The sequence below is a fragment of the Zea mays genome, chromosome 9 (genome assembly GCF_902167145.1).
Source record: "Zea mays cultivar B73 chromosome 9, Zm-B73-REFERENCE-NAM-5.0, whole genome shotgun sequence".
NCBI lineage: Eukaryota > Viridiplantae > Streptophyta > Magnoliopsida > Poales > Poaceae > Zea > Zea mays.
The window spans coordinates 161,165,131-161,185,212 of NC_050104.1; the positions used below are offsets into that span (position 1 = coordinate 161,165,131).

A 20,082-nucleotide genomic window follows, 5' to 3' on the forward strand; every position below is an offset into this window, starting at 1 on the left:
AATGATTTCATCCCATCCCTCTTCATCCTTCCTCGTCCCTGCATCCAAACACTACCTTACTGAATTAAAGATATCATCATGAGTGTGGTAATATGACAAGGAATGTGACTATATTCAGTTTATCCCTCATTACGAAACAAAAAAGAGATGGTGTAGGTTCAAACCACTTTAATCCTGTAATCAAACAAAAAACTAGGTTCAACCTGTTACTAAAACCAAAAAAGGAACAAGTCTGACCCAACCCAGGAAAATAGATCGGCTCCGACCTGACCGATTAGCCAGCGAAGGCGGTTTATTTAGTACCAAATATACGTATTTTGAATTCTTTTCAGTCAGGAAGAGATAAGGAAAACTGAAAAGCTTCTCAAACCAGAGTAGGAATTCGATCAATCGCTATCAATACCAGGAGGCAGATCAAGATTCATGGGAACGAGAACCTTTTCCGAGAAGAGTCAAGCGAGGGATAGGATAGATGACCCACAACGTTCCGAAACAAAAAACATGCTTAGAGTTTAGGCAGCAATTGCACGCATCAGACACCTCCCCCTCCAGGGTCTCTAGACGCACGGCACGTCGTGCAGCGGGTGCCCCTTCATGTTCCTCTCCATCACCCTCCTGGCCAGGGACACCTGCTTGCCCACCGCGAACACGAACGCCTTGCCGTTGCCGGACGCGCCGCGGGCAGTCCGCCCGACGCGCCGCACGTACTCGCTCGGGTCGCGGGGGTAGTCGAAGAGCACCACGTGGTTCACGTTCGCAAAGTCGATGCCCCGCGACGCCCTGCACCGACCGTCGTCAAACTCAAATGGTAGCATCAGCGCTGAAGAAAAAAAAAAACAAAATAAAGCTTATATGGATTGGCGGGGATGCGGTCTAGCCAATGCTGCTGACCTATCTGTGCACACAAGGAACATGGAGTCAGCCGTTTGCTTGTTCAGGAACTCCTTGATGTTTGCGATGCGCTGGGCCTGATCCAGCGCAGCATGGAAGGGGAGAACTTTGATCTGCGAGGCCTTCCTGTCCACCCGCCTCAGCGCATTCTCAACTTTTCTACATGTCTCAATCTAGCAAGGAAATAAAATCATCAGGGGGCAGTGTGATTTCTCTGTCTGCCTGTCATCAGTGTGCACAGGGGGTGTTAGGGAAGGGACTTACCTTGTTGCAGAAAACAATTGTTTTGCGGACAGGAGACTCCTCGATAATCTTCAAAAGCGCTGTTTTCTTGTTCGAAAAGGCGGTTTCTGGATTCTTTTCTTCGTTGTCATCTCCGCTGCAGTCCACAAGGATCTGCAGTTGAGCCAATAGAAATGTAAAGTCATTCTGGGAAAACACAGACGCATGATACCAAATGCCATAGCCCACACTATGAGAGCTTCAGTGCATTATATAATCAATCCTACATGTCAGACATATCAAACAAACAATCCACTGCCATCCCTAGAGATGCTTCAGAAAGCATGTAGAACAAACAGAATCGAAGGTAAAGAATAGTGAAGGAAGTGACCAACCTCTTCAAGGCGAGAGCTTGTTCGGTGGACACCGGGTCCCATGATCACCTCACAGTCAGGAAAGGTTTCAACGACCTTGTTATAGATGTCAAGAGGAAGAGTGGCAGTCACGAAAAGATACTGCGTTGTCACTGGTGCCACGGTGATCAACTGATGAAGCACTTGCTCGAAACCTTCTTCACCAAATAAAATGTCCACTTCATCCAACACAACACTGCAAACAGAACGAGCTCTGTTTTTTATGCTGATAAGTAAATCTGTTCTTTTGGTTCAGATGTATACTTTAGGGATGCAAAGCTTAAACTACGAAATGATGGAGAAGGATAACGAAGATCCATACCATCTGAGGTTAGCTAGTTGCACAAAGCCTTCTTGAAGCAGATACAAGAAACGGCCAGGTGTTGCTATAATTACATCGAGCTCTTGGTCAAGGCTCTCTAACTGAGTCTTTTGTCGAAATCCTCCGGTTGCAACCATAGACCTAAATGGAACCCCAGATTTTGATATCAACCGGCAGTTGTTAAGGACCTGAGATTAAAAGCAACGGTTCAACCGGCAATTCCACATATTTTTACGTATAAAAAACATGAGAAGCATTATTAAACAAGTGGCATACCTGAGAAGCAAGTTCAGCAGTAGGGGTCAATACTATCACCCTGGGGTTCCTAGGGGATGATTTATGGAGCCCTTGAACTTCTTCGTTCCTTAAGTTTTGTATTATAGGGCAAAGATATGCCAGTGTCTTGCCAGACCCACTTTGATCAGCAACAACACAACTCCTCCCCTCTAAGATAGGCCCATATGCCATAGCCTGGAATAGTTTATGGGCACTTGATGAAGAAGGCATGGGTGCAGTAATTCATCATTCTAGGCTTCCATAAGTTGAGCATTTTCTTTTGGAAAATATATTTACCTGGATATGAGACGGACGAGGGAAATCAAAATTTCTCAACGCACCTAGCATTTCATCGCTGCAGCCAATCTCCTTGAAAGATCTGCGACTGAAAAATCCGCCGTCCAGAGGCCCTTTTCTTTGAGGGAAATTCAGAGGCTCCCTTTGCTTCTGATTCTGCCGTCCATAAGTAACATCGGCAACATTACCCCATCGTTTGGAACCAGAAGTAGCCTCTGAACCAGGGAAGTCTGTATCATCATCGCCTCTGTATTGGCTCAAAACAGAACTCAGAGAATGTGCACTTCGAGTTCTTCCATCTCTGGAGCCACTGCTCATCTTCGGGTGGCGTTCAGAGTCTGAGACATGCTTTCTTCTCTCAAAATAGCTTTCCTCTTCATCATCAGAGCCATTGAAAGAAGATTCATCAGACCAGGCAGTGCTTGAGCGATTAGAACTCTCCCTCTTGCGGTGAGCTGACCTCGTGACCAAGGATTTTATTTTCTGTGCCTTGAACCTGCCGAAATTCCCGATACCTGTACCTCCCCCAACACCTGTAGTGTGAAACATAGGTTGAGGCATAGGCCAATCTCAATAGGAAGAGAGATCTAATGAGTCATGAGATTTTTATGGACATTAAATATGCTTACATGTATTGCAGTGTTGCACTGATGAAAAGAGAGGCGATAAAAGTTTCATGGGATGCTGTTGTTTTCAACATATGGGTATGTTGGAAACTGGGACATGAAGACTGACATTAGAAAAAGTGAAATCCTTGGGTTATGTAGCCAAATCTAGACCTCATATTTTTGCCGCAAGGCTGACATTTTAACTATGTCTGATCGACTGATGTCAATTGTGAAACGATGGCACAACCGCATTTTTCTAAAGCTGAAAATCCGTTGCATTCTTGATTCTTCTCTTGTACATGGAATATGAAGAAAGAGAGCGAATCCGAAATGACTGCACTCTATTTGCTCCAAGCACGAGCCGTGGAATTAAGCAGTGGGTCTCAGTGAGAGGAGGTGTGGTGTGATTGTAACCTTGGCTGTGGCGGCGGTCGGTGGTCCGGGAGAGCACCGCCGGGGACGGCATGGAGGCCTCGTCGCTGTCGTCGGTGCCGCCCCACACGATGACGCTGCGGCCGGTGTCCCGGTCTACCAGGCGGTACGCGCCGGGGGTGTCCATGGGCACCTTGTCGAAGCCGCGGGTCTCGTCCCCCTCCGCCGTGGCCGCCGCCACCCAGCTCCGGCGGGAGCCCGTGCAGGAGACGGAGACGGAGGTCCGCAGGGAGGCGGTGTTGCGGAGCAGGAGGGGAACCGCGCGGGCCTGAGCCCCCGCCACCTCCATCATCTTCCACCTGCTTGGTGCTTGCGCAACCAAGACAGTTGGGTTTGCGTTGAGATGGGGGTGTCCTATCCGATAAAGATATGATATACTTACCCCGTTTCGTTAGTGGGCCTCTTCTTTCTTCATGGGCTCCTGGGCCTGGACAGTTTTGCAATGAACTTGGGAAAAAAAATCAAACTATCTATACAGCAAATGAATCCAAAAGGTACATCCATCACATTTTTATCCTTCTCAGAAATGAAGAAATAAGCTCATAAACTGTGGATGAATACTTAGACAATTACATCAACAAGATACAATAGTACTAAGATTACTTCCAACCTCTACACACTAAGGTGTACACAGCCAAACAAAGATAAAAAAACAAGAGAAACAAACTCTTTTCAAAGCAAGCTACTACTCATAACAATCTTCGCGCCAACCACTAATTAGGAAATGCTAGGATCAAGAATACGACATACAAGACGCTGTCGTTGCGATGACCCACCAATAAAGGCTAGATCAAAGGTTTTCACCTAAGAGAAAAGACTAACGGTACTTCAGACAATGCCTTTATCAAGGTCAAAGCCAGACATAACCAACTAAGGTCAGGCCTAGAGATTTCTCCCCGAACTTGACTAGATTGACTCCTATAACTCCCACCAAAATCAAAGGTCACTAGCTTTGTCTCCGCCTTCTTTCCATGCTCATACCGACATACCACAAAACTTGGCTAATTTCAATGGCCATGAGCTCTAAAACAACATCCAATTTTTAGATAGAATGTCCTACGAAGACAGAGTCGTGAACTTGCCAATACGCACACGACTAGGGTTTGGAAGTAAAGTTTTTTAAAACCATGGTTTTTTAATACTACTGTATTCAATTGTATGTCATGACAAAACTAGGGTATTTTTTTACAACATTTAAATTATATTATTGTAACATGTGTTTGGAAACAACATCTAAAACCATAGTATCCTAGTGTAGGTGTATAAGGAGTTAGTCAAGTGATAAAAATTTTGGGTTGGAGTGGAATTTCAAATACTCAAAAAATAATATGATATTCACAATACTACGGTTTTGAAAACAAAGTATTATGTAATACAAACAAACACCTTAAAATACCGTGGTATTTTTAGAGACCATTGGTATTACCTAAAAACTCCAAAAAAAAATACTACGTTGCCAAACAGACAGACCACCTGCAGCATGTGCACGTATAACCATCCCACAGGTTTCCTGGTGCATATAGAGGTTAAAAATATGGCGAGTACAAATCGTTTACCGCACTGAGGGCACTGCAAAGAATGATTGCCTGATTGGCATGTGCAGAAACAAGCTATAGAAAAATCCACGCATGCAGCAATGAGCGCATCAGTTTGATTTTGATTTAATTCGGCTCCGACAAAGCCAACTCTCCAGGCATGACCTACCATATGCATGCCCAAAAGAGTTGGATATGCTAGAGTTAAAATCCAATAAAAGTCTAAAGTCAAAGTTCGGACATATAAATAACTCTTTTCTAAGCATTCCTCCTATTTAAGTCCAAGGTTCGGACATATAAATAACTATACAAGTGTGCAACCAGGAAAAAGAAATATACACTAATATGCTGCAGCCTGTAATACATTTCTTTCTATGGCTAGAAAATCAAACTCATCCCACCAGTTCTCCAAAGAACAAATAAAATTTCTCTATACGTACAAGAGCGGGATCTCTAGTTAGGCACTAACCGGGCAACAAGCCAATAAAGGTTGAGCTAGCATCCCATATTCCCATTGACTAACTGAGATTGGGATCTCTGGCATGAGAACAATAACCTGAGTTTCCGGTGGATCTCAGGCTCAAGCCTCAGACTCAATGTCAACTGCACAGCTGCAACAGATTATACAAAACTGATCTTTTCTGGTTTCTCACGCCCTCCAGGATCCACCGTATCTCCTCCTTTGAGACTGGTCCAGCAAAACCTCAAGCTCCCTCAACACTTGCCATGTAGCATCTCCCACTTCCATGGGACGGTTGAAAACCAGAGCCTTTCGCTTCACTGGATCCCACAGATTCTTCTGTATCACACTCAAATTGGTTGCCACAACATGGTCAAGCACCACCTCAAGGTTGGCTACGTCCTTCTCAGCCACCTGCAATGAGATCTCCGGCCACTGGAGGACTGAAGGGAACGGCATACGTATGTTATCAGCAATTATAACAGGAATGCAGCCTAGGAGGACTGACTCCACGAGCCGAGGACTCCAAGGCGCCCATCCCAGCGGACATAGACAGAACAATGACCGAGCCATCTCTGATCGGTAGTTGTCGAACCGCTTTCTCTTAAGGTAGAACTTGCGGTTGCGACCATAATGTTGTAGAAGCTCAGTCCTCACCTTCCTGTTATAAGGAGAAGTCATATTTGGTTTAGTCTCAAGATCTTGTTATTCATAGGTGGAAGGAGCACTGGCAAAAACTTAACTACTAAAGATAATGAGGAATGACCCCACAAATCGATCCCTATACAAGTCATTATGGATAATTGTTAGATGAAGCGACTAAACGAGGAACAAGGGTTTCCAGTATATGCTTACTTGCTGTAGAAGCGGCCACTAATATTCTTGGGGTGCACCTCCATTTTGCCTCGAAAGAAGGCAAATATGTCTCTTTGAGCCTTCTCTGGCTCTGGTAGTTCATGCTCCACCTCCGGCGGCACATGAGGTGGGATCACGACATGCTCCACCTCCTGACATGTGTGATGGCCCTGTACACCAAATGTCTGTAGCAGGATGGACCTCTTCAGGAACTCCGGTATACCATCGGCGATGGCTACATCCTCCTAATTAAAAAATAATTAACTTTTTCAGTGAATAGGAAGTTCCCTTAAATAAGCAGGTGGGAAATCCAAATACCTAGGGTGGGAAATCAGATGACCTAAGCTCAAATTGGCAAGAATTAAATGAACATAATCACTACTGTATCGGGTTTGGATTCAGAACTAGGTGAGCTGCATTCCTTAGTGGCAGTGCTCGATCCCAGTCACGACTAACTGGTGTGTGCCATTTCCAAGCCAGAGCGCAAGAAAATTAGTAACTTGTTACTTGCAATCTCCTATTTACACGCAATGGATTTAGGTGCGCAAGCAGGACGCAACCACCCACCGCAACAAACTGAGCCCAGAAAAAGTCGGGAGCTTTTCGCCGGACACGCTCACCATGGGATGGAAGCAGGCGCCGAAGTCGTGGGAGGCGACGAAGACGTGGTCGGCCCCGGCGGAGCGATTCCAATACGGCATCCCGGCCTGGACGAGGTCGACGGCGTCGGCGAGCATGCCCCGGGCGTGCGACAGCGAGGGGAAGCCGTTGGGCGTGGAGAAGTTGCAGGAGACGTAGACGGGGACGAAGAAGAGGTCGGCGTCCTCGGGCCGCGCGGCGCGGCCGGTGTAGGCGAGCAGCGCTTCATGCACCGCTACCTCGGCCGCGAAGAGGTGGCGCGCGCACCGCGCGTCGGCGACCGCCCAGTCGCGGTTGAAGCGGGCGGGGAGGTCGTAGACGTAGATGCGGACGGGGGGCGCCGCGGCTGCGCCGGTGGCGGCGAGGGCGCGGGGCTTGGAGCGGAGGAAGGAGGAGCGGCGGAGCGGAGCAGCTGCGGGCGGCGTGGCGGAGAGGAAGAGGGCGAGGGAGACGGCGAACCAGAGCAGGAGGAGGAGCCACGTGGAGTGCTTCCGCAGCTTGTCGGCGAGAGTGGGGGCTGCTGGGCTTCTCCTCGGCCTGGGATCTCCCATGGCCGATGCGCGAGGGTGGACGGAGATCACACCGAAGCTCCTCTCAGCTATGCTTTTGTTTGGCTTTGTGGCATCATGTTGTTTTTTTCAGAGCTCGCTGGTTCGGCTGCTGTGCTGTGCGTATAAACGCACCGTTCTAATTTATAATTGCTTTAACTTTTTAAATTTAAGTTTAACCTACTCATCTTATTCAAAAAATTATAATTATTGTTGATTTTTATTGTAATATTGTTTAAGTATATAATATACTTTAAATATGTTTTTAAAATTTTATTTTAAAAAATTGAATAGAACGAGTGGGTCAACGTGGCAAAAAAGGTCAAATTAATTATATTTAGAATGGAGTGGTTATATATAAACGCATAAAAACTTATATTACACTATAGACTATATTATAATAAAATATAAGAATATAAAAGCTGATAAATTTAGCCTAAGTTTAAGTTTTAATATTACAAAGAACAATTATCAAATAGTCAACATCGTAGGTTTGACTAAAAGCATTAAAAACCTATTCAAATACAATTAATAAAATAATTTATTTGAAATTATAAATATTTGATATTATAAATATTATTTTTGTATTATATAAAATCTATCAAAGTTAAAATAATTTGACTAAAAGATAGAATGATTTATTGTCGTGGTTTCGAAAACCAGAGACAATAGAATTTGTATTCGATAAGAGATGCTAGTGGAGACTCACTTCTAATGGTGAATCCCTGAGATTCGAGCAGGGGATCCGAGACAAAGAATTATACTGGTCCAAGCTTACACATAGTCCAATGTAGTTCTGATCGTTGTATTGCTTGAGGACTATGTTACAGCTAGTGCATGCGTTAGGAGGGGGGTCTTCTCTTTTATAGCTCAAGGGTAAGGCCATATAGAGAGACTTGTTTCCTACAAACATGAGCGGTAAGGATGTGATCTGCTGCCCAGTTGACACGTAGTGCCCCTGACGTCCTTGTAGGGTCGTGCTTAGCCGTACTCCGGTATAGCGTATCGCTTCGCCTGTCCGGTGTATGGGTCCCTTTAGGCTGTAGCGAGTCTAATGCTGATGTCCTCGTCGTGGTGTATGATAGGACTGGACGAAATACTCGTGGCTTGTCGGCTCGATTGGTTCGTGGCCAGCTCGATTATGCTACAATGTCAATAAATGCAAACATATTTTAGCAGTGGCTCTTGGTTAACTTTCTCCCATAGGGCTATGCCTCAAACACAAAATATGACTTGTATATATAAGCTCGATCCGATGCCCGCATGCACATAACACGCCAATGACGAATAGGCATGAGAAATCCCCAAAATCGCAAACATGGATGATTAAGTTTAATGCATCACACATAATACATAATAGGCATGAGATCAGACCTTGCCCCACGGCGCCTCTCCCACTTGCTCTCCTTCAGCTTCGATGTCGAGTGTCTTCGCTGGAAGAAACACAAAAAATAACAGAACTCGGATCAAATTGGAACACTGCGCAATCAAACCAAACCAGGAATCGAACCGGCGGGACACACGACTGGGAGAACAGCGCGAAGAAGTGGTTGGCTAGCGTGAACAGCGGCTGGAACTTGGTGCTGGAGGCGGTGCCAGCAGGGTACGAAGCGAGCTCCTCTAAATGGGGGCTGCTCTGACCTGAGAAAGCCTGTTGTCTGAAAAAACATAGTGGATGTCTGTTTCTTCGAGAAAGGCATAACGAGACGATTCACATTCAAAGCCACAATTTGTAATACCACAACAACTTGGTATTTTTGATCTGATTTACACGGGTGATTTTATTGCTATGGCGGTAACTTTGCATATTTGATTTGATTTACACAGGTGGGTACTGCTTGCTTCGTCGTTCTTTTTTATTTGTCAAATTTTTGAAATGAACTATCAAATGACAAATATTTGAGAACGGAAGCAAGTACTCCGTAATAAATAAATAAATAAATAAAAAGAAGCGCCACCGCTTGCGCTTTGCTTGTTGCAGCAACAAGAAGCAGACAGATGCAGCAGCAAAAACTAAAAAGGGAGTGGTTGGTTGGTGCGTGCAAGCTACGTTACGCTAACCCAATTCAATTCATGCTGCGCAGCTGCAGCTGAGCACCATGTTTCGTGGCGGATCTGGGGCTGGGGCCGGAGCCGGAGCGGCGCCGCTTGTCGGTGGTGGTGGTGGTCGGCGGCGGACAGGGGCGGAAGAGGCGCTCCAGCTCGTCGAGGCGGATGCTGATAACAGGGACGGGGCCCGCCTCAGCAAGCTGCTGATCCGCCGCTTGGAAGAGGCGCTTCCTGCACATGGGCGGCGGCGGCGGCGGCTTCCGGGGCGCGGGCGGGCACGTGGTGGGCTCCCTCAGGTAGCAGATCCCGCTGCCCGTCGGCGTCCTGCAGCAGTAGTCGTCGCCGGCGAACACGAGCGGCTGCGTGGCGCAGGACGGCGAGAAGGCCGGCGCTTCCGCGGGCCTGTACAACTCCGGGGACGCCGACATGCTGTAATCCTAATCCTGATCCTGGTGGGTTCAAATTCAATCGATCGACAGTAGTGGCTGTGTATAGGGCAGGTGAGGCTAGAGGGGGAGAGCTGAGCAGAAGAGCGAGGTGCTGATGGTGGTATGTATACCAACCAAGCACTAAGGAGGTAGGCGTGGACCGTGGGGTGGGGGAGAAGACGAGGACGAAGACGAAGACCAAGACGCGTGCCGCGTGCGATGGAAGGAAGGGAAGGGAAGGGAAGGGAAGGCTCGCTGCGCTGATTTTAATATAGCTAGCGCTTTGGACCCCAACTCCTGCTGTCGGAAGGAACCACCATTACCGAAAGGTACTTTCCTTCTTCTTCTTCTTCTTTTTTTCTTGGAAAAGAGCAATAATTGACGCCGCCGACAAAATTAGGGGCAGCTGATCGAATTCTCCTCCTCCTTCCACCACTCCACTCTGCATCTCCTGGTCCCGGTTCCCGGAAGGGTCAGCCAGCGACGGAACGAAGCCTCCTATGGACAGAGACGTGTGTGACGCGTTCGGCGGCACACCCGACTCTCTGACTTTTCATCGCATCCGCGTCGGTCCTTCTTATCCTCACATCCTTTTACGTCTGTGGTCTCCAATTTCAGACGTAACAGTTAGATTCCAATGCAGATGTATAAATAGATATACCATCTGGTTGGCCTTGACTGATATCGTTGCACTCTATGCTCTCGTGAAGACCTATTAATGATAGAGAAACACATTCTATTCACTTCCATCTTTTAGCTCATTATTTACATGAGATTAGAGAGATACTACCGCATCACATATGGTTATTGTATCTTATGTCACTAGTTGAACGACTTGAGTTGGTTATACTTTTGTTATTCTTGGCGTTTGTCGCCATCTTTTTTCGCTTTTTGACCTTTTTTGTTGTTGCCTTTTGACCTTTTTACGAAGATTTTTTATAAATACATTATTTCTGGTTTAAATTTAAGAAATTGATCCTTACTTCGGCGCCATCATTATTCACGCCGAGATTACACGACTCGGTGTTAATATAGATGGCGTCGAGATCACGTTCTACTATGCTGAGTTGGCGCTTATGTGACAGGGGTTGACGTCGACCCCCATCTTTTTGCTCGGCGTCAGGGCGTCATAAGGCCGATCGGCCTTATGTTCACGTGCAATATATATACTACTTTATTAAAAGCATCTCCAACAAGAAGTCTTATACTTGAGGAGTCCTCAAAAATTAAAATAGGATCTGATTTAAATTGTTTAGGGGCACAAAAACGTTTGTAGTTCCAACAGTTGAGCCTTATATCATATTAGTAGAAAATAAATCATATTATTTAGAAAATAAAAGATTAGGAATAGTTACAAAATAAGGATAGGGCTCTAGTATATGAGGTGCTATATTTAGGACTCGAGAGACCAAGTCGTATAATCGTTTGATAATTTTTTTGTAAAATAGGGTAACTTTTGGAGCATGTTTTTGATGTTAGAGCATCTCCAAGAGCTCCACAGAAGTCTCCCCTAAAACAAGTTTTTTGGGAAAAACGCAAAAAACATGTCTCCAAGAGTTCCTCTAAAGTGCTTCCAACTTTTTCATAGCCCTTAAACTCCCTCATTCGTACCTACAAATGGGAGATTTTTTGGACTCCCAGAAACAATCTGTCGCTTTAAGGGATATGTTGGAGAAATGATTAAAATCTACCCCAACTAATTTTTCAGATGTCATTTAAAACTGATTTTCAGAAGTCATTTTATGGGGAGCTTTTGGAGATGCTTTTAGAGTCATATATTTCAAAATAAGACCATGTTTAGGGCTCTTGTTGGAGATATTCTAAGGATCTAATGTGGACACCTGGTGCTACCACGACTTTACCCTCTATGCTGACACTCTGGGCTCTCTTCACGTGCCCCGACTGGTTCTCTCGCCACGCCTCTACGCCATGCCTTGTGGGCTCCACGCCCAGCGCTCTCTCAGCTACTGCCCTATGGACCCCTACGCCTGTCCAGCACCTGACCCGTTCGTGCAGTTACCACCAGATCACACGTACCTTAGTGTTTACAAATAAACAATAATTATATAAAAATAGTGTAGAGCGAGCACTCGAACACACATTCCCTGCTCTAGAAATTTGGGACTAACATCAAACCACACGTACCTTAGTGTTAAAAATAAATAATAATTATATTTGAATAAATATCTAAATACCTATTTATATGATATATAAAAACGTAGCAAAGCACGGATAACCCGCTAGCGTATATACATATATATACACACTCTATTCATCATCTAGGGTGATGGACCCAACATGGACTATCATGGCGCTCGTGCTCCTTCCGCGCGGCTCAGCCCGCCCGGCTCCACCCCCGTGTGGCTTGTTTCTTAGCCATATTAAGTCACTAGTTTGGTGCCCGTGCGTTGCTACGGTTTCTATATATATCATATAACAAAGAATTTACAATTGGTTGCATGTTCTCAACCTACAACATTTAACCAATCATCATAGCTTTGATTTGAAATGTAGAGCACAGTTGAACCCAACAGATCTAAGAAAGAATTGAGTTACATATACAAATCTCTCGATGTTTTGTTTACATGTCAAGTATTGCAAGATGAAAAGATTATCACTATGTACCACCGATTTTAAACTCTGGCAAGTTGGGTCATTTCTTCAGAGTGTAAACATTGGTCTTGTCGAAGACTTTCATCTTCTCGACAAACACTACTTGTAACATTGTTTTTGCTTTGGTAGCGACAACTTTGATGAACTCAATACCAAATATGCAACTGTTATTGACAAGAAATCCAGAGGAGTGTTTGTTTAGCATTTCAGGGGTAACATGCATGAGATGCCAGAGCTCGTACTTGCAATCTGGAAGTTCTAGTTAACTGCATAAGCAAAAAAAATATAAGGATATATATTTTCTTTCGGAATCAAAGTTGCTCACAATCAAAGTTGTTTTTTTTTTGCATAGCTGCTATCTAGAGTTCTAGACAACAGACAATGAACTCCAATAAAAATTTCAATAATCCACGGAAGGGCATTACCTTCAAACTGATAGTACAAACTGGTAAGGACAAACCTTCAAGAGCTCCAACTTCTAAAGAAATAAATCAAACAAAACAAAATACATGAATTTACACAGGAACATCCATAAAAATCAAGACCCAAACAAACTTGCATACATTTTGTACAGAGTCCATAGAGATTCTACCATCTGCCATAATGTAGAAGTCACAAGGAATAAAAGTTTATCAAAAGAAAGTGCAACAAAATAGAAGATTGCAAAATAATTACACAAATGTATACAGGTGCTTACATCTAATGTAGCAAGTGGCTTCACCCTTTGGGAAGGTTGTGTCACGCTTAACAACAGATGTTGCCAATGAAATGACAAACAATTTTATAGAAAAATATTTCCACTACTGTAACAAGTAAAAATAAACCAGTATTTCAGATCAATGATCACATTTTCACCCAATCAATACATCAACCTTTCACACCACATTCTAGTATTCGGAACTGGACGAGCGGAGTTGAACAATTGGAATGAAAATAATGTAATTTTCATAGAAATCATAGGCATAGTACCAGAGAACCAAATCTAAGAAAGAGATGCATGGAAAGTAAATCACGAATGTAGCACATCTGAACATCACACAGAAAAGATGGCCTACAACACCACCATATGCATTCTGTGCATACCTTCTGTAACCGGGTCTGCTTTGCTGTCTGGAACAACAGAATAGCAGCAGCACACATAAGAGCAGCTACTGAGCAAGGAAAAAGAATCCACATCATGAAAATATATGTGCAAAGTATGCCAGTGTACTTGTATAAGAGTTGGTTTTTTTGAAACCTGATGAAGTAGTTGTATACCTTATGTATTGTGTCAACCTGATGAAGTAGTGTGTGTGAACCTGAAGAAGTTTGTATGTGTGAACCTGAAATTCTGCATAATCTGTGCTAGCCTATGATATCTGTGCACCTGTGCTAGCTTGTGATATCTGTTACTTGTGCTAGCCTCTATTAGCATTAACAGTGTACCTGTGATATCAGCTTTGTGGTTTCAGCTTGTGTAACAACTTGTGTTTCAGGTTTATTTAGTTATATTTCTATGATTTTACATGCTCTTTTTTTCTCGAAAGCGTAGGAGAGTTGCGCATCATTATATTAAGAAAGGAAAGGTCCAAAGTGGACCGAATTACAACACCAAGACCAAACCCTCAAGCCTCCCCCATAAGGGGAAGCCTGACGGGCCCGATTTTACGTGCTCTTATGTAGCACTAAGCAGAGTTACTCGTAACTGAAGGTCATAACCGGTATTCAAAGCTGTTACTCAAAACTGAAACTAAACAAAGGTGAGGCTGTTGAAACAATGCAAACAGGAATTGCATGCTGGATCAAATATGTTATTCAAAATAAGCACTGCATTGAAGCAAATAGGATGATCGGAACTCAGATAAATATAGGACGCCTTGCATCAGAGTTATCTATTCAACTTCAGCTATCTGAAAGGCAGTGCAGTGCTTGCATTGTTGTATGCATAACTTATTGCTTATGGGATTGAGAATCCATTCTTAAAGCTGAGGTTATCGATCACTAAGTGGTCTATGTTTTAGTATTTTCCTCTTTATTCTCTTCCTTGTATATTATCCCTTCTTCAAACTGAGGATGGTGGTCTATACTTGTGTAGTAAGATGCAAATTTAAAAAACTTGAATCATCAATTTGCAAATAGAAAAAACAGCAGGCATCTCTGATTGTCGAGTGCAGAAGCAGACATGCTGATTATCAATTACTACTATCATTCCAAATTATAGTTTACTTTAGTTTTGTCCTATGTCAAACTTCTCTAGTTTTGATCAAGCTTTTAGAAAAATACATTAGTATCTAGAAGTTCAATCAAATTCACTATCAAGACATATTTCATGAAGAAATTAATGTAAATAATTTGGTATTCTAGATGTTGATGCATTTTTCTATAAACTCGGTCAAAGTTAAACAAGCTTGACTTAGGACAAAGGCACAAAGCTAAAGTAAACTATTATTTGAGACGGAGGAAGTGTTGTTTGGTATAATCAAAATCTAGTATGCTCCTACATGGTATCTTTTAGCAAAATAGCAAATACTCTACCAGCTGTTATGTTTAAAGATTCACAATGTCCTTATCTAATGATATGCAGTAGTATTCTACGCCACCCATCCAAATTGCAAGGTCATGTAATGGGCAAGAAGGTACAAAGTAACATGATCAAGTATACGCTTACTTGCATGCAGAGTACTGCAACTGTATCTCTACAAATTTTGCTTCACATTCCTGCACATATTAACAACTGTGAGCAAAGAACAGGTATGCAACTCTAACAACAACCACTTGATCAAGCTGCAACACGTGCAGATCACATACTTTCTCCAACTTGCCGACCTTCTGATGACGGTGATGACGAGCTCGATACAGGCCAAGCTTGTGTCTGTATAGAAAGCTAACTTGACAAAGTCAAGCCATCTCCTGTAATTTTAGCACAACAAAATAAATGGCTATAGAATCACTGGTGTTCATTTATGAAACGTTGAAAAGTAACCTTATTCACAATATGAATAAGGTTTCCACTTCGCTGATCAGAATATCTACACTCAAACATAATAGATTTAGTTCTATTTGTGGAGTTCACTGAAACCAGAACAAAACAATTTCTGTTTGTGCACTCAAACATATTCAGATCTAGTTCCGTTGAGTTCTGTTTGTGCACTCAAACAAAATAGAACAATTTCTATTTTTGCAGTTCAGTTCAACAGATTCATTGAAAACAGAAATGGTGGTTTCATCAGTGAAAATAGAAATGCACTGACAACAGAAAACAGAAATACGCATTCACTTAAACAAGTAGTTCACAACCAGAATTCAGTTTACTTTTCACAAGCAGTACTCATACCATAATTCCACTAATAACATGAGTTGAATACAATAACACAAGTGCACTACAAATCATAAGTTCACAACCACAACTCACTACGAATGTCACATAGAAAAATCCCACCACTCTTCGAAGCGAATGAGGTGATGGAACAATGGAAATGACGATCGAGTTGTGTGTGCAAAATGCAAAGCAGAGCCAAAAAACAAACCTTCTAGAGCGAGGCGAGTCGATCCACGATGAGGGCATCAGCCTGGACGTCGTCGCAGTCAAGCAGGACCTTGTGGATGTGGAGGCTATGGGAGGCGATCTTGGATTCTCGGTGGTGAAAACAAAACAATAAAATATTCTGTGTAGAGTACTAAGCAAGTATATAAATACCATTCAGTAACGAAATTAAATAAAGGAAATTCAGATGCTCCCAATCTTATGATTTTACCTTCTCAACAATTATGACCTGACCTTGCAACACAGAACAGTCCAGATATTTGATGCAGTGATCTGCCTCCTTAGTAGCAGCCATGGTGACAAAACCAAACCCCCGCGATTCCCTTGTCCAAGGATCATATACCAGATATTCAATGCAGTGATCTACCAACTCAAATGCTTTTTTTAGTTGAGTCTACGAATTCCTAATGGCCGAACCCAATAATTCCACAAGTAAACAACATTGTAAAGGAGCTATGTATAGATCCTACACACTTGATGATTATATACCAGTCCCAAATCCGAACACCAAAAATCAGAAAGCCAAAACACACCTCATGAACATGTTGCGGACGAAAATTTTGAGACCACATCAGTTGTCTAGAATTAAACCCTGAATCGATAGGAGAAGGAAGTGACACGAAATTGCTGCTAGTCGCGGTTGTAGAGAACCACGAAGCTAAAAGCAGCACAGAGAATTGGGTCAGAACAGAACAGCAAAGAGAACTCAGTAGTTACAAATGTCCAGACGTGGCGAGGCATTAGACAGGAATAAGAACATGCAGATTACATCTGTTTAGATAGGTAGACCTGGTCAGTTCGGTCTTCAGCAATGACATGACTGAAACCAGCATTCTTGAGCATCTAGATAATTTGGGACCAACACTGGCCACCTGCTGATTTTTTGCTAACTTGAGACAATCCTATAGTGATTTTTCTTTTGCTGATGGATTTAACTTAAATTGTCTATATATTTAGGACCAATACTGGCCACCTGCTGATTTTCAGCGCCTGCTATCTACAAAACTGAAGGCATTGGTTAATTCCGGAAAATTAATCAAGGTCTCTCCCTCCATCCTTCCCTGGGTTGTCTTTTTAGGAATAATAGTGTGGACAGACTTCAAGCTGCATACCATTTGAATCATGATTGTAGGTAAACCAAAAGTACAAAATTGCACCAAGTCCACCCCCTCGGGCAGAATAGGCACTAAGGTATCCTCTGCTGAAGGGATGAAGTCTGAAAATAATAATGCTAAACGGCTAACTAAGCATCAAGTGATTGCTGAGTTGGAGAAGATGAAAGGCATGACTAAAGAAGAGGCAGCTGCCTTTGCTGCCAAGGCAGTTGCTGAGGTAGAAGTAGCAATAGCAGAAGCTAAGGAAGCAGCAAGAGTTGCAGAGGCTGCAGAAAATGATGCTGAAGCTGCAAAGGCTTTTTCTTGATGCTGTCCATTTATCAATGAGAAACAGGAATGCTGCTTCCATGGTATAGTGAACCTAGCCTTTGTTAGTATATAGCTGGTACATAAACTCTTTGACTGATAACACCTTTGAATGAATGCAGATGCTTCGAGCTTGCTGATCCTTTACCCATGCGGTCATATGGTTTTGGCCAGCAGCACACCGGTGTCTCTGCTGCAAAGATTTTCTGGATATATGAGTTTCTTGTATAGCCTTATTTATAGATCACGACGCATCAACTGGAGGGGTTTTCAACATCTTGCTGTTGGTCCTTTGCCGTTGCAGCCTTTAGACAATCAACAGTATGATAACAAGAATTATCGTGAAAGTAGTCTTCATTTAATTTTGTTTTCTCCCCATTGTGTTGCTTTGTAATTAAACTCTAGCCTTTTCGTTATTTCAGAAAATGGTGTTGTCTAGTAGAACAACTGTAGTGAAAAGAAAATGAAGAAAATGTCAGATAGCCACCTTAGTTATCCAATTTTCGATGCCGTCCTGAACGATGAAGTGGAACTCATGGTGCAGGGTGCCCAGGTACTCCGCCACCTCCCTGGCCGCCTTGAGGTCAGGGGACCCCTCCAGGCCCACGCAGAAGGAGTGGAGCTTGGTGCCCCAGCGCCTGGCGGCCTCTGTCCCGGCGAGGTGGCGAACGGCGACGGCAGCCAGCAGCGACGAGTCCAGCCCGCCGGAGAGCAGGACGCCGAACGGGACGTCTGTCATCAGCCGCTTCACCACGGCCTTCTCGAACGCCTTCCTTAGCGCCAGCGGGTCGTAGGGGACGGATGGGGTGACGACGGCCTTGTCGTCGTCGTACCAAGGAAGGTTGGACACGTCACTCTGTATCATGATACGAACGGGAGTCGATGGATCCGGCCCCGAACGTTCGCCTGCTCGATGGCCTTCTCCAGTTCGTGCAGGGACACCTGGTACCTGACGAAGCCCATGAACCAGAACTCGAAGCCTGCACGTACTTCTGCTCCGGCCGGTCCTTGTTCCCACCCGGCGTGGCTGTCTTGACCCTGCCCAGCGGGATGGAGACCTTGAACGGCACCCGCACCACCGTGCCGCGCTTGGGAGGTCAGCGCCAGCGAGCGGTTCACGGCGACGACGTAAGCGCGAGGGGGAGCTGAACGGAGATTCGCAGCGGATGACGGGATCTATGAGGAGGGCGTTGATGGCGGCGGATGACGGGATCTGGAAGTGGCCTCCTGCACCAGCCAATCCTTGGCGAGAGATCCGGTGGCGGCGGGGGCTGCGGCGGGTGCGTGTCCTGCGTGGAGGACAGGATACCGACAGCCACGAAAGGGTCCCCTCCGGCCTCGCGGATGGCGGACCCTAAGCATGGAGAGCGGATGGCGGGCGAGCGCTGAGAGCGGGATCTACGCGGGCGAGCGCTGATGGCGGTGGAGGGGATTCTCCTGCTCGGCGGAGGGAGCGCTGATGGCTTGGGGATTGCATCGCGGGGTGGGTGCTGGGGCGACATTCGCGGGGACGGGCGCGAGCATGCCGCGGGGGGAGGCGGAGCCACGAAAGTGGTCTACACTATGCTCTTAATAGTTGTAGAGATTCCAATCAACATTAAGTCATTCTAATAAATATTAAGTCATTTTTCTAGTAAACATCAAATTACTATTGTTTTCAGCCATTTTCATGTTTTCTCAGAGATTTCTATGTTATTGACATTCCAAAAAATATTAAGTCATTTTAGCGTTCCGACAACATTTAAGTCACTCTAGATAACTTTAACTCATTCTAAAGTTTAGGTGACATAAATATTAAGTCATTTTTAGTAAACATTAAGTTATTATTGTTTCAGGCATTTTTTTCTCAGACATTTCTTATATTATTGGTTCAGTCATTTTACAAAATATTAAGTCATTCTAGCGTCCAGACAATATTTAAATCATATGAGGTAACTTTAAGTCATTCTAAAGTCTAAGTAATATTTAAGTCATTTAGGGCCCCTTTGGTAGGGCTTATTTTTCAGCTTCGGCTCTGGCTCATGCAAAAGTTGTGCCAAACACCTCTTTTTCAAATGGCTTCACCAGTGAAGTGCTTTTCCAAAATGAACTAGAGGGCATGAGCCAAAAAAAGTGGCTCACCCGGCTTCAGCTCACGTCATTTTTGCACAATAGCCCTCCCACCAGTCCAAATTATTATTTTTTGGTCCTGCCCTCAATCCCTAGCCACGTACAGGAGAGATCGACCAGTACAGGGTCTTTATGAAAAACAACCTATAAGCCGTTTTGCCAAATGATTTTTCAGAATGGCTTTGGCTCATCTAAAGAAGTGGCTTCACCTCGTGAGTCAGAGCCAAAGCCGTTTTTGGAGAAGCCAGAGCCCTGCCAAAGGGGCCCTTAATGGTACATTGAATCATTTAGAGATATTAAGTTATTTTAGGCGAGGGGGGTTCGACTCTTGCGCGGAGAGCGGCTCGATCGACTGGCTGGATGGGCGCGGGGGACAACTCGATCGGCTTGTTGGGCAAAAAATGACGAGCAAAAAATGGGGGGTCAACGCCAATGTTCGCG

At 44.3% G+C, this 20,082-nt stretch overlaps 3 protein-coding genes and 1 pseudogene across 5 annotated transcripts; 1 reads left to right on the forward strand and 3 right to left on the reverse strand.

Moving 5' to 3' along the window:
* Positions 1-343: 343 nt before the first annotated feature.
* Positions 344-3,810, reverse strand: LOC100280046 (putative DEAD-box ATP-dependent RNA helicase family protein). Of its 3 annotated transcripts, none has more exons than XM_008660293.4 (8): positions 3,444-3,810; positions 2,422-2,954; positions 2,125-2,319; positions 1,849-2,036; positions 1,509-1,722; positions 1,156-1,287; positions 892-1,064; positions 344-820 (listed from the first exon to the last, which is right to left on the reverse strand). In XM_008660293.4, exons 1-8 carry the CDS (start codon positions 3,751-3,753, stop codon positions 802-804), a joined length of 1,764 nt encoding a protein of 587 aa, XP_008658515.1. In that variant the 5' UTR covers positions 3,754-3,810; the 3' UTR covers positions 344-801. The 3 variants fall into 3 exon arrangements, with proteins under 3 accessions (XP_008658515.1, XP_035818114.1, NP_001146459.1); XM_035962221.1 differs by having other exon boundaries at positions 344-780; positions 2,422-2,936; positions 3,444-3,801; NM_001152987.1 differs by having other exon boundaries at positions 382-780; positions 3,444-3,786.
* A 1,415-nt stretch (positions 3,811-5,225) lies between these two features.
* On the reverse strand, positions 5,226-7,527 carry LOC100383044 (putative glucuronoxylan glucuronosyltransferase IRX7). Its single transcript, NM_001175720.1, has 3 exons — positions 6,932-7,527; positions 6,312-6,556; positions 5,226-6,117 (listed from the first exon to the last, which is right to left on the reverse strand). The coding sequence occupies exons 1-3, from the start codon at positions 7,499-7,501 to the stop codon at positions 5,646-5,648; spliced, it is 1,287 nt and encodes a 428-aa protein (NP_001169191.1). The 5' UTR covers positions 7,502-7,527; the 3' UTR covers positions 5,226-5,645.
* Positions 7,528-9,257: 1,730 nt separating this feature from the next.
* LOC100276624 (uncharacterized) lies at positions 9,258-10,037 on the reverse strand. The gene has a single exon (NM_001150369.2). It carries the CDS (start codon positions 9,973-9,975, stop codon positions 9,565-9,567), a length of 411 nt encoding a protein of 136 aa, NP_001143841.1. The 5' UTR covers positions 9,976-10,037; the 3' UTR covers positions 9,258-9,564.
* Positions 10,038-11,904: 1,867 nt separating this feature from the next.
* LOC103640465 (single myb histone 1-like) lies at positions 11,905-17,672 on the forward strand (annotated as a pseudogene).
* Positions 17,673-20,082: the final 2,410 nt, after the last annotated feature.

Bases quoted from the DNA above. Each gene is read 5' to 3' on its own strand.
- LOC100280046 (NM_001152987.1), bottom strand. From the start codon at position 3,753: ATGATGGAGGTGGCGGGGGCTCAGGCCCGCGCGGTTCCCCTCCTGCTC. The intron at 2,955-3,443 runs GTTACAATCACA...TTCACACTACAG, and splicing joins CGACCGCCGCCACAGCCAAG to GTGTTGGGGGAGGTACAGGT. The intron at 1,065-1,155 runs GTAAGTCCCTTC...TTTCCTTGCTAG, and splicing joins CAATTGTTTTCTGCAACAAG to ATTGAGACATGTAGAAAAGT.
- LOC100383044 (NM_001175720.1), bottom strand. From the start codon at position 7,501: ATGGGAGATCCCAGGCCGAGGAGAAGCCCAGCAGCCCCCACTCTCGCC. The intron at 6,557-6,931 runs GTGAGCGTGTCC...TTTTTTAATTAG, and splicing joins GCGCCTGCTTCCATCCCATG to GAGGATGTAGCCATCGCCGA. The intron at 6,118-6,311 runs GTAAGCATATAC...TCCTTATAACAG, and splicing joins AGTGGCCGCTTCTACAGCAA to GAAGGTGAGGACTGAGCTTC.
- LOC100276624 (NM_001150369.2), bottom strand. From the start codon at position 9,975: ATGTCGGCGTCCCCGGAGTTGTACAGGCCCGCGGAAGCGCCGGCCTTC.